Consider the following 13,698-nt stretch of genomic DNA (forward strand, 5'->3'; position numbering starts at 1 on the left):
TATTATGGTTTGTTGATCACATTTGCCAGTGGTTGTAATGCATTTTATGGAAATTGGCTTGACAGAGATACAACTGTTTTCTGTGTTCATTAAGTATACATTTATCAACAATGTTCAATCTAATAAACACATATCACATTAGTTACTCATAGTGACGATTCAGGCTTTTTAGTGCCTTAGAATAGCACAGCCAATTACAATATATGAAAAATATTGGACATTTACTGCATATTATACACTCAGTGCTGCATGTCTGGCAGCCCCATAGATTCAAATTAGGGAAACCTGTTACAGCACGTATGCTGCCTTTATCAAGATTCAGACAGGGCAAAGAGCTTTTTAATTTAAAAAGGTGCAATTATGTGATATGAGAACCCACACATGTCCGTACAACGATTAAACTGGATGAAGAAAAAAAGGAAAATATTAGGAAGAAGCAGCCCTATAAAGGATTATCTGCTGTCTTCTTTCCCACAGTTTTGATAATCACTCTGACACTTTAGTTGAGCACCTTCAAAAGTCTCACTAATGCTTATTTTCTCAATATATGTGAAACTATTCTCTAGACCTTTTCAGACCCAAGTGTGAATTTAGTGGTAAAACATACTGTATACTGTAGACATGAACGTGTATTAATGTGAAGTTAGTTTCTTTTTGGGCCCACGTTGTCACTTTTATTTGACATGCGGTTCATGTAAGCAATCTGAAGTATTAAAAGGCAATTTACAGTAAGATGTCCTCGTGACCGAGTGGTCTAAGATGCCTGTAACCGTGACAACCCTGATTTGGGTCACCAGGCAACCTCTGTTAGAAGTCATCCCTAAGTTTCTTGTCATTTTCTTGTGTCAAATGATCAAAGAAATCCAAGACATTTTCTTTAAAAATCAATTAAGCAATGACATTTCTGACTAATAAAATCTGAGAAATTATTATAAGTTCTAATTATTATAATTAGAACTATTGCATTTGTTCCATTTGTTGTTCTGCAAAAACAATTGTCTGTATGCATTTGCAGATTCACTGAGATGTTTTTTAGCTGCCAAAAACAATTAGCATGCCTCAACACTTACAAATAATTATCTATCACAGCCCAGACTGTAGCCCAGGGTGGCATTTCTTCACATGTTGGGCATGGAGACAAGAACAGTTCCCACTCTTGTTCTATAGAAAGAAAAAGTAAAATGATCTCACAATGGATCTTTGTGCCATAAAAACAGTTAAGTCACAGTTTCCCAGGCTTCCCCCCCGAGATGCCTGATGAGAGAGAGGTAGGGTGAGGAGCAGAGGGATTGTGGGAGGGATGACGGGACTGCAGAAAGGTTACCCCGCTGACTTCTCTGTGGTATACCTCAACAAAAGCAAAATCCACCCTGCTGTCACTCTGGCCTTACAGCAGGCCTCTCTTCTGTCACAGCTGATGTGTCACAAGTGGAGTGTGTGCTCTCTTGTTGCTCTACTCTGTCCTCAGACATGTGGGTGATACATAAGGCCTGGCAATCAACTTAGAGACTCACCACCGGAACTGCAAAGATACAAAAGAGAGCGTGATGCAGTGAGACATATAACACAGAAAGACACTCACCCTTTCTCTGTCTCTCTCTCATATCCAGACTCGCTGAAGACAGACGGATAGGTAATGTAGACGCACACATACACTCCCAGAGACCATTGAAAAATCCTCAGGGGCTTTTATTCCTGCGAAGAAGGCTGTGCATGCTGTGTTCAATGGCCAGAAAATATCTTTGTACATCACAAGGCCAGCTAAGAATTCCAACCTGAGTTCCTAAGTCATTACTGGTGGGAAAACAGGGGGGCAGGAGTATGCCTGTATTTGTGTGAACAGATATTCTTTGAGGGGGGAGAAACACTACAGACATCTTCCTCATCTCTTTGATTGTTCAATTAGACCCTCCAGGATAATTCCTAATTGTTCCACCACATTTGTGCAATGTGATATCTTCATATTTCATATGGCATTGTCTTTTAAGTTGGTGTTGCTGGCTGCATACTAACATTAGGCTCTAGCTTATGGTAATGTGCCTTATACTGATACATTCTAAAAAAACCATTCATGTCCAGACCATGTAAAACTCGATAGAATAATATGCTTGTCGAATAGACTGAATTATTTTAACAAAACTCAGATGTTAAAATTATAGTACAGTCGATTGTAAATAGTTTACAGTTGTATCATTAATGTTTAATACACCAATAACGAATGGTTTATTAAAGATCAAATATATGCCATTACAAACAACCTGGGTTGCCAGGTTGGGGAAAATCCTTCTTTTTGTTGTTTCTTTTTGGTAATAATGCAGTTAAAGTGATGGTTCGGAGTAATTTCACCCTAGGGTCCTTTGCACCATGACCTCGAGCCAAACACCCACCCAGAAGTTTTTTTTCACCTGGGTCGAACATTGGGAGAGTTAGCGTAGAGTAGCGTTAGCGTTATCAGCTGAATAGCTTAGCGCAGGGGCTAATGGACCCACGTTTGTATCCCGTAAGTTACCCCACTAATAATGCCCAAAATGATACCAAACGTCTACAGTAGTACAAATAGGTTATGCACTCATAAAAAGATGGATTGGAGAGTTTGTAAGTACACCAGAAGTTTATGTAAATAACACAAAAATATTTTTTAATTTAACTTTTTTTCAAGTAAGTGCTGTAGTATAACTAGCAGGAGACAAGTAATAATTGAGGTAAGTTTGGAGACATTACCTTATTTAATCATTTAATTAATAAATATTTTTGTTGTATCTCTTTTTGGTGTAGTAATTTGTAGACGGCCCTAAGCACTCATCTAACTGCAGGTAGCAGCTAGCAGAAGAGAGCAGGCAAGTGTTCATAAACTTCTGGTGTACTTACAAACTTTCCAATCCATCGTTTTATGAGTGCATAATCTATTTGTACTACTGTAGACGTTTGGTATCATTTCAAGCATTATTAGTGGGGTAACTTACGAAATACAAACGTGGGTCCATTAGCCCCTGCGCTAAGCTATTCAGCTGATAGCGCTTCTCTACGCTAACTCTCCCAATGTTAGACCCAGGTGAGAAAAGCTTCTGGGGGGGTGTTTGGCTCGAGGTCATGGTGAAAAGGACCCTAGGGTGAAATTACTCCGAACCATCACTTTAATTGTGTAGGTAATCCATTAATGACAACAATGAAATAAGTTTCTCATGTAATATCATCTAATAAGCCATCTGCAGCCGTTGAATTTTTTTTTATAAATTGTAAGTGGGACGATTTAAAAAAGAATAAAAATCCTTTTTATCTGTCTTTTCAAATGTGGCAGAAATGTCCTCCCACCTGTCAGCTTGAAATATGCACTGAAGCCTGTGGTGTAGATGGAAATGAAATGCAGAAGACGTCTACAGTGTGGCAGTTTGCAGGTTTCACAGCCTGTTCCCGCCTGTACTGAGAAAAGCTGAGGTGACAGGTAACAAACCAAGTCCTATGGGCTGTTAAAAGCACAGTGAAGTACCCAGATAACAGTATCTGTCAGGAAACACGCTCAGTCCCCATCACTACAATGCTTTGAAAAGCTGCTTTTCTTCATGATGTGAATTCAAATAGGCGGCACAGGTGTACAAGCATAATTCGTTTAAGCCAAAATTTGAGTAGTTTTGCGTTCCTGTCTTACAATATTTGAAGTACTGTAGTCATGGATTGTTATGCATGTGTTTTTGGTTCTGGCCATCCATATTTCACGTTCAATATTTTGGAACAGGTTGTACGATGAGAAGATTTTATCCCCTTTTACATGCGTAAAAGGCTAAAGACATTTCTATGAGAAGCCGACCAAAGGCCAGAATTGAATACTTCACTTGCACATACATATATACTGGTACTAAACACTTGCACATACATATATACTGGTACTAAACACTTGCACATACATGCATACTTCACTTGCACATACATATATATACTTGTACTAAACACTTGCACATACATGCATACTTCACTTGCGCATACATACAGTATATACTTCACTTGCACATACATATATACTTGACTTGCACATACATGCATACTTCACTTGCGCATACAGTATATACTTCACTTGCACATACATATAGTTGACTTGCACATACATGCATACTTCACTTGCGCATACAGTATATACTTCACTTGCACATACATATACTTGACTTGCACATACATGCATACTTCACTTGCGCATAGATACAGTATATACTTCACTTGCGCATACATGGATACTTCACTTGTAGATACAAGTATATATGTATGTGCAAGTGAAGTATATATATGTATACATAAGTGAAGTACGCATGTATGTGCAAGTCAACTATATGTATGTGCAAGTGTTTAGTAGCTACCAGTATGTATGTGCAAGTAAAGTGTGCATGTTTGTGCAAGTGTTTAGTACGAGTATATATGTGTGCAAGTGAAGTATTCAATTCTGGCCTCAGGCGGCTTCTCATATATTTCTGTCACTGACATTCTTGCTATCACATCTTACACATCTTTATTTGTCAGTTGCAGCTCTGCCAACAGAGAAAAAGAGATGTAGTAAACAATAGGTGCAACGAGGGCATGAAAGAAAGGTGGTGCAAAGGACAATTCATTGTTTGTGTACTTTTGCAGCCACCACAGCAGCCCCTTCATGATTACACAGTGGTGGTCTTGGTGGTGACCACTAACTTTGTAAAATCTTTGCTCTGGGCGTGTGAGGGAGCAGCATGTCAGAGATTATCCCTCACAGCCTCTGCTGAGATGTGCTACATCTCCTAAACAGTCCGGTGAAAGTAATGCAGTGGTAAAAAAAATGTGTGGTTTCCATGGAAATTATAGAGCCTAAAGAGGGGGACGTTTTTATTATTAGGTCGCATGTTTTAGCCTACTGCCGGAAACATGAATATGATTGTTATCAGGCAGGCCTACAGGAAGTGATAATGATGATGATGATGATGATGATGATGATCTCTATGTGTATGTCAATATATGAAAAAGGATATTACATTTGAATTACATAAATTGCATGTGTGTGTGTGTGTGTGTGTGTGTGTGTGTGTGTGTGTGTGTGGGCGGGGAGAAGGTGGAAGGACGGGTGGTTGACAATATGAGGAGGCTCACGTGACGATCTTTTAAATTCCTGTTCCCCTGCAGCGCAATTTGTCAGAGTACGAATGGTGTCTGCTTGCCTCGCTGCTCGTATACGCATGTCTGTTTATTTTTGGCCACAAAAGCTACAATAAGGACTTGCCTGCTTGAAAACCTTAAGCGTCGCTCCGCTCTCTTCATCATGTTGTTATTACAGTTTTAAGCTCGCTTGTGTCTTTTTTTTTTTTTTCATGCTGAAGCGTTTGGGTTGACTGTCTGGTACCGGGAGAGGAGGAGGAGGACTCCTCTGCCAGAGAGAAAAACTGAGCAGAAAAAGAGAAGTATGCAACATTGGACTGCTGCTCTGGTTGTTTCTGCACTGATGAGGTGATTTAAATTGTGTGGACTGCGGGAATACAACACATTTAAGCTTTTGTTCTCTTCGATGCACGGCTACTAGAAAAGAAAGGAGGAAAGCGCTGCGACGCTACAAGTCCGGGATCATCACCTAAGACCCAAGACAATCCTCGAGTTACACGGCATCACCCTAAAAATCCGAGCAACGATGTCTTCTACGAAATACAAGAAGGATAAGGAGATCATAGCGGACTATGAGACCCAAGTGAAAGGTGCGGTGTGATTGTGATCTCTGTGTCCGCTATGTGTGCATTGTCTGTGCAAAGGCTGTCCGCTGACCAATGAGCCTGTTTATCAGCTTGACTCCTCTGTGTGTGCTTTTCTTTTTCATTCATTCTATTCATGTAGGCTAATAAAGTGCAATCCACCTCCAGCTAATGGTGTTAAAAGTGGGAGCATTGACAGTCTCCCCTCTGATGATGACAGGTAAACCGTGACTGCAATCCAATGGCAAAAGCATCCGAGTGCAAGGAGCGAACCCCGGTTTTTAATTATTTCTTCCTCTCTCGTATGCAAAGGTTTTTTAATTCAACAACAGCCAGAGGGATTTCTGTGTGCTGTATTTTGATTTGTCATAATGTGGTTAGGTCACTGTAGTACAGCTTTATTGCCGGGTAAAACAATCCCTGTGTTGAAATCCGTGCAGGATGGAGAACAGGCTGTATTATTGCCCCTCATTCTTTCACATTTTGGCTTACTGTGGATGGTGTGGTTAGAGGTGTTGATCAAATAGTCGGGAATAGATTGAATGCATTTAATACATATTAATTTGACATATGAATCGTCTTATAATGGCTTGTGATGCCAAGGTGGCTTCAGCTTTAATATACAGAGCTGATCACACTCAGCCAGGGGCGTATAGCACAACATTCTGGACCCTGTACACAAGCATCCTTTATGGGCCCGCCCGCATCCACAGTTATTCATTCTAGTATCTTTGTGGGTCCCCTTCTCACATGAGGGCCCTATATACTCCGTCCACTTTCCCCCCAGTCCAATGCCTCTGCTATCAGCTCACGTTTGATATGATTGACCGTTTCTCACCTAGCAGCATAGATCAAACACTGGCTTAATGTCACCATTGACTCTTTTTGCACATTCCACAGCCCCTTTATCTGCAACATGATTTTTCTTGGTGAGTATTTCAGAATCCTAACCTCCAAGCAGAATCTAGAATCTGGGGGCAGATTATAGATTGGTTGGTAGCAATATGATTTGGGTCTAAAAAGTCTTATTATTGAATGATGAAACTGTGGATACAGTGCTTGCTGAAGAGCAGTGTGTTAGACATGGGGTCAATTTGCCTGTATTGGTTACAGAGTCAGACTATGATGAACTGTGGAGCCAGTTGATTATGTAAAAAGCAAGAGAATCGATAATATATTCCAGGTCCATGCAGGCAGTAGCCTAACCGAGGAAATACAGGCCACCCACATAAACAATCACTAGATACATAAAGTGACAGTTTATTCTGCCGGGTAGTGTAAAGATGAAGGGAGCATACTGTACAAGTAGAGTAGACTTTTGAGCAGACATTTCCCTAAGTGGAGCTGGGGTTCAGTTTCAAGGCCCTGGACCCATTACAAGCACTCTCCCTCTCAGTGGTTTCACTAATGTTACGCCTCAGGGGCTTCAGCTGATCATCCCCGAGTCATGTAGCAGTCGAGACCTTTGGATCTTCTGACTGTGAGTGGTTGGATTTGTAGGATTGATCTACAGAAGCATTATTCTTTGTATTTGGACAGTGTTACAGCAGCTTCTATAACCTCAGTTTTCTCTTGTGACATGTGTTGGTCATTCAGAAAATTGCATGTCTTGTTTTTCTACCATATCAATGTGCATCTTCTGCTGCTTTCCACTTTACTTCAGGCCATTTTTTGATATTTCAGGCATCAATTATTCATCTTAGATCCAACTGTGCCATGGGAGAATTATTCATTTTCATAGAGCCAGGCCCTGTGTGATGCCTCTTTGCATTAGACGGGGACCTTGAACTCTGTGAGGATGAAGTTAATATTAATTTATGGAGAAGGCTGCTTGTTTCTCATTCACAGCTGGTGTGTTGCATTGCCTACAGAAACAGAGGGCTCTGCTCCAGACACCCACCACCTCACAACAATGGCAATGTTATGAATCGAAGCAGGCAGTGAGCGAACCGTAATGAAATTGAGATTGGAAATTGCACCTGTCCTACTCTGAGTTATTGCTTTATGGTTAATGTGTACATGGCAGAAGGGGGCCAAATCATCAGTGTGTCATTAATTGGGTCCTAACAAGAACGCAGGCTTATGTATGTAGGCTAATAAATAAAAAATAAAAAAATCACTTGGTTTTAGCAGTAGTCTAACAACAAAGAATAAACGCTGACAGTACATTTGCTATGGTGAAATATTGGGTTTGCTTAGATGTAGTGGCTGCAGCTGTGAAACCACATTATACTATAGAATTGAATTTGTTTCTTGCAGTGTAACAAACCACTCTGCTAAAATCTTAACCCCCAGCTATTAATGAATTCTTGACATACCTTGAGGCTGGCTGCCAAAGCTGAGGTCTTTGAAGGACCTTGGGAGATGGTGTTCACTTTTTTCAAGCTGTTCAGCTGGCAGATCCTGCATTAGCATGTCAATAGCGAGGGTTTGCACTCTAGGAGCTCCGTTTTGTAGCTTACCACCGTGTGGTTGCTGGACTGCCGCTCTGCCTCTTCCTGTTTGCCAGTTTAAGAGGCAGCTTGTGAAGTGTTCCTCTCGAGGCTCAACCATCAGCAGCTGTTTGACATTTACCCTCCAGGTTCTTAGACTGAAATATGGCTTCAGTAAACTCATACTTCCACATCAGTAGGACAAGGATGAACTGAACCTTCAGTCTTTATTATATAAAACTGGATACTTTGAAAGTCCAGTAATCATACGTTAACTAGCTGGTTTAACCGAGAAAGAGAGGCAGTGAAACAGTACATGCACGAGATAAGGCTTTTAACCAAACATGAACACTTAAATGAATGAGTAAATGTCAAGACATGGGTGCACCCAAGCAAGATTCCATTGTCTTCAGCACTGCTCAGTTGTATTAAATTGGTCTTGTGTTTACAACGTTTTGCTGTATTGTACTTTGACTTGAGGGACAGCAGGTTGTCTGTTCTGTTGGCTGTGTTCCCTGAATCCCCCTCTGCAAAGAATTTCTGATTCATTGTACTTGGAGTGCAGCACCATTTTACCCCACTCTCCCTTTCTGGCATACTGCACCCGTAGTAATTGTATTTTTCCTGCAGTATTTAGGAGATAAAAGTCTGTGATCAGTGCTTTTAACATGTTGGCTTAGTTTGATGGTAGTCTTTACCTAGATGTAACCTATTGTCTTGCTCAGGCACGTCCACCACAGTAATTTCCTGCACTGACACCAATACACCCACACACAAAGACAGGCATACATATAGACAATAAATGAATTGCATTTAAAAAGAGGCACAGTCTTGATGTGATAAAAATTACACAAGACATTTGCTTTTCCTTGTTTTTCCTCCATCCTACAAAAATTGCTCTAATCAGGGATATAAAAGCAACTGCTCTTAGGAATTCTTCTGTGTACTCCAGATGTACAGGGTTAGGATTAGGGTTTATCACAAGGGGATACTGAAAAGGAAGCAGGGTTTTTGCACCTCTGGTTCATGTTTACTTTTTGTTGTTTGTCTATGCTGGTTTCTTTCTGCCAGATTAAATGCAAACAAGTTTAACCACCTAAGCAAACCTAAAAGTAATTTGATCAACATACGTTTCTAACAGGACTGTACGTCACAGGGCACTGCATGAAGTATTTTTCCAATTTCTGCAGAGTGCAAACGTAAGTGTCTTATTCACAAATTAAAAGTAAGTTTAGTGCCTTCACAGAATTTAGTATGTGGTCACACACACCTTTTTATGTCAAATTATTAAATTATATAATGTTATATTCTTCGCAGCTGTATATGCATAAATTATCTTCAGCCTGCAGTATGTGCGGTACCTGATGTGTGATCACAAGCACTCATCACTTACATGGAAATAAAACTACAGAATGTCTTGTGTGGTATACTGATCCTTCTAATGACCTGAAAAGTGTTGTTGGTTTGGTTAAATACTGATGAGAATTATGTGACACACTACTAGGTGTGTCTCTGTTTGTTGTTGCTCCAGGCTACAAACACCCCTGCGGAGGTAGATAAATGCTGCTTTTTATTTTAGCAAAGCAACAATGATTACTGAGCATGTAGTCTCTTTGCACTCTGAAATAACTAGGACTAGTGATGTCAACTCAGGTTTATTACTGGCACTGAATGTGAGTTGGTCATTTGATGCTGGAATGTGTCTCATAATCAAAGCTTGTTACCATCATGGTGTGATTTGGTTAGTTATCTGTTAACATAAAATGCTGGGCAGCATGAAGCTGGCTGTGTAGAAACTGAGATGATGGGAGAGAAATGGTCACACTGACTCACCAGCAGCTTGTTTGGCAAACCTGCAGCTGACTCAGAGAACATTTGCAAAGAAAAAAAAATCTACTAGCTATTTAGACCGAATAATCTTTAATGGGACAGCTTGTATATTCTGCGGTCCAATACATTTTTGGGTTTCATTCAGGGTTGGTTTGTTTGTGTGCCGTGGCGGTGACTAGTCAAACAAACAGGCAGCTCAAGTTGCTCTGTTGCTGACTCAGTAAAGATTGCATGATTTCATTCTATTAATATACAGTGAAGTCTTCAAGGAACATTTTTACATTTCAGGAAATACAGTTTTTCATTATCTACATTCCTGAGAGGCTACATAGCTTAGGTTAACATAAACTGGGAACAGGAAGAAACAGCAGGCTGTGGCCTACCACCATCTCTAAAGGTTACTTCTCAACATTGCATCCTGTTTAATTCACACAAAAGCCAAAGTGTAAAAATGTTTTTGCTAGCTGTTTGCCCCTGCTTGCAGTCTTTATGCTAAGCTAAGTTACCCGGCGATAGCTTCATACTTGATGCACAGACATAACTGTGGTATCAATACTCTCATATAACTCTCTGCAAGAAAGTAAATAAGCGTGTTTTCACACACATTGAACTATTTCTTTACCTATTTTTGTACCTAATGACATTTTATTGAAGAAAGCATGACTTTGACATAATGTGCAATTTCCATGGCAATATATGAGCCAACAAGTCTACCCCAGTATCTTAGACTCTCAACTCTTCATTTGTCCATCAAAGAAGTATAATATGTTAAGGGGAATATTCACCACCTTTAAATGTGGATGTCCAATCAGTACTGATGTTATATGTGGTCCATTGAAGAAATTCACCAAAGCAGAAGTAGCACTCTGTAGTTCTACAGTGACGTCACTGGTGTAGGAAATAGAGCAGATTTGCCGGCTGAGCCCTCAGAGACCCAGAGAACATTGGAAAGAACTGCAGACTTTTTTCACACCGCAGCCCTATCCCAGATAGATAGAGACAAGGTTCAAAATTGCTGAATTATCCCTTTAAGCACGTGTGACCTGTGACTATAACCGTTTTTCATGTCATACTGAGCTATCATCATGCCCTCTGCCATCATAACTCATATAGTTTGCTTCAGTTTTCTCAACTTAGCTGACTCTGCTCTGGTCTCTATAAACCCAGTATGATGAACACAGCTGCCACTTGATAAAGTGAGTTTGTTCTGTCCATTTTACAAGGAATCAAGAGATAATCAGCCTTTCATGAAACTGGTGATCTGCCAGGCGTAGCTAATCATTTAACACAGTCTCAGATTATTTATTTTTTTGGTTTGTGTGCTGGCATTGATGAAGTAGACAAAGGTTCATTTAAACAGAAAAACTTTTCTTGGTTATTTGGTGCTAGTCAGTGCATGATTTCACTTCTCGTTTCATTCAGTTGTGTATGTTGAAAGCATTTTAATTGACACTGTCTGGAGAAGTGTAGCTGTCAACACCATGATTGTATTACAAGTCCAGTAATGTACTGTTGTTTGCTGGGGGACTAAAACCTAGTTACAGGGCTGTTACATTTCAATTTAATTTAAATCAAGAGTGATTTGTCTGACATATCAAAAATCAATTACATGTTTAGGTCTCCGAAATGAACAATTATTTGCTAAACCAAAATAGCAAAAATAAGAAGTAAGGAAATTTAAATCTCAATTGAAATGTATTTTGGCTTGAGCTGTGAAGATACACATAGAATTTGTTGTTGGAGATAGACACTAATGGATAGAAAAACTGTACAAGGTCACGTCCCAGGTGATAAGAGTGTTCTGGTTCAATCCTCAGGAACTTTATAACCTGGCATTATGTAATTAAATAGCGCATTCTCATGAACGGGTCCGCATGATAGCATTTGAACATTTATGCACACCAAATCATATGATATCCTACGAAATTGGGAGACCGCCAGCTGGTCACATGACGCCAAGTGGTCATGTGACACTGGCTGGCTACGAGCTCCATGACACCGAGCGGCAGTTGCTACCAAGGGGGTAAGCTTCGCTTCAGAACTCGAGCCATCATGGCGCCATTTTGTTGCTAACTGGCCATCACCTCCTGTTAGCATTCCGCTGACCGCCATTTTTTTTTTACGACACTTGACAGCGAATAACTTTACATCTGAAGCGTTTAAAGACTCTATTTGTCCGTTGTTTAGTTCCAAAGAAACACGACAATGTATAAAAGGCTTCATTACCTTGTACCTCACGTTATGGCTCCGTAGCAGACGTTTTTGTAAAAATAAGCTAACTATTGTGTCATAACCAAGTGACTTACTGTCGCATAGTAGAGGAATTACCGTATAGTACAGGAGAAGCTCGCAGGCAGTTTCGACTTACATGAGATGTTTAGGTTTAATTACTAATGTTAACTAGCATGTTAGTGATCACTAATTAGCCTGTGCCCATGTTATCTCCTTACATACACCTACAGTCTCCGTATCTGTAAGATTGGGAATGATTGAGATTTCTCTCGGCACAGCTACCAGAAGACTTACAACTTTCAGACACGTTGCTCACGTCACATTCTCTCAGTTGGAGGCTGCGCAGTAAGGCTGGCCATCACCGGAAAAGTGCTTCTAATAGCCTTCACTGGTCTCCGTCCAGAGCAACGGGGTCTATCGGTCCATTATATACTGTCTATGGTTGCTACAGTTGTTTAAGCCACTACAGTACGGTGGCCGACAGGGGCAAACGCCCTGCAACTTCAGAAAACACATGCAAATAGACAAAACACAAGCAAATTAAGAAAACAACTTCATTAATTTGACAACACATGTGCAGCATTCCGCAAATGTGCTGCATATACACACAACACAACCAAATATACAAACGCGCTGCAATTAAAAAAACGATGCAAAAAGAGAAGCACACAAACCCCGAAAACAAATGCAACAAAAAACGCTGCATCCAGATTCCACAACGGAAGTTCTCCAGACCTCTAGAGGGAGCAGCAAGTGGAACAGCTGGATTTATGACCGCTTTTCTGCCTTTTGGGTATGGCTGCATATTAAAAAGAGTACTCCTGTCTCATGCCCTTATTAATAACATAATATAATATATTAGTAATATACAGTGTATGCTCCCGTCTCAGCCGGGAGGCTGGTGCCGTGCTCGAGCTTCGACTTTTCAAAATAAAAGCTCGCGTTTGGTCGGCTCGTCTTCCTTTGGTGTTTTGGATCGCTTCTTTTTTCGGGGTTTGCTTTTCTTTTTGCATCATTTTTTAATTGCAGCGCGTTTGTATATTTGGTTGTGTTGTGTGTATATGCAGCGCGTTTGCGGAATGCTGAACGTGTGTTGTCAAATTAATGAAGTTGTTTTCTTAATTTGCTTGTGTTTTGTCTATTTGCATGTGTTTTCTGAAGTTGCAGGGCGTTTGCCCCTGTCGGCCACCGTACTACTGAGCTTCGCAACGTGGGCGACGGACCTCTGTCACAGCTCCGTCGTATCAGTGGCAGTTAGTAGATGTGTTTAGCTGAAACCTGGCTTGAAAGTCCTGTGTTTTAACGCCCACCCATCCTCCCCGACCACCTCTGCCTACATCAGCCGTCAGTGTGGTGCATACAGTGCTTAAAGCAACACTAGACAACTTTTCCCGCTTTGGTCCCCCTACAGGTTGGAAGCAGAATTGTCCCATTATGTCTCATTCGAACTACAGATCCACTACCCGATCTGGCAAACTTGCATAATGTAATAGACAATTCCGCTTCCAACC

General features: G+C 40.6%; 1 protein-coding gene across 2 annotated transcripts in view; it reads left to right on the forward strand.

The window, feature by feature from the left end:
* Window positions 1-5,160: 5,160 nt before the first annotated feature.
* Window positions 5,161-13,698, forward strand: part of srgap3 (SLIT-ROBO Rho GTPase activating protein 3) — a 60,572-nt gene continuing 52,034 nt past the window's right edge. For both annotated transcript variants that reach the window (XM_028576400.1, XM_028576401.1), the window contains exon 1: window positions 5,161-5,699. In XM_028576400.1, coding sequence (XP_028432201.1) covers window positions 5,636-5,699 — 64 coding nt within the window. In that variant the 5' untranslated portion in view covers window positions 5,161-5,635. The remainder of the gene's footprint in view (window positions 5,700-13,698) is intronic.

Source organism: Perca flavescens, chromosome 4 (genome assembly GCF_004354835.1).
Source record: "Perca flavescens isolate YP-PL-M2 chromosome 4, PFLA_1.0, whole genome shotgun sequence".
NCBI lineage: Eukaryota > Metazoa > Chordata > Actinopteri > Perciformes > Percidae > Perca > Perca flavescens.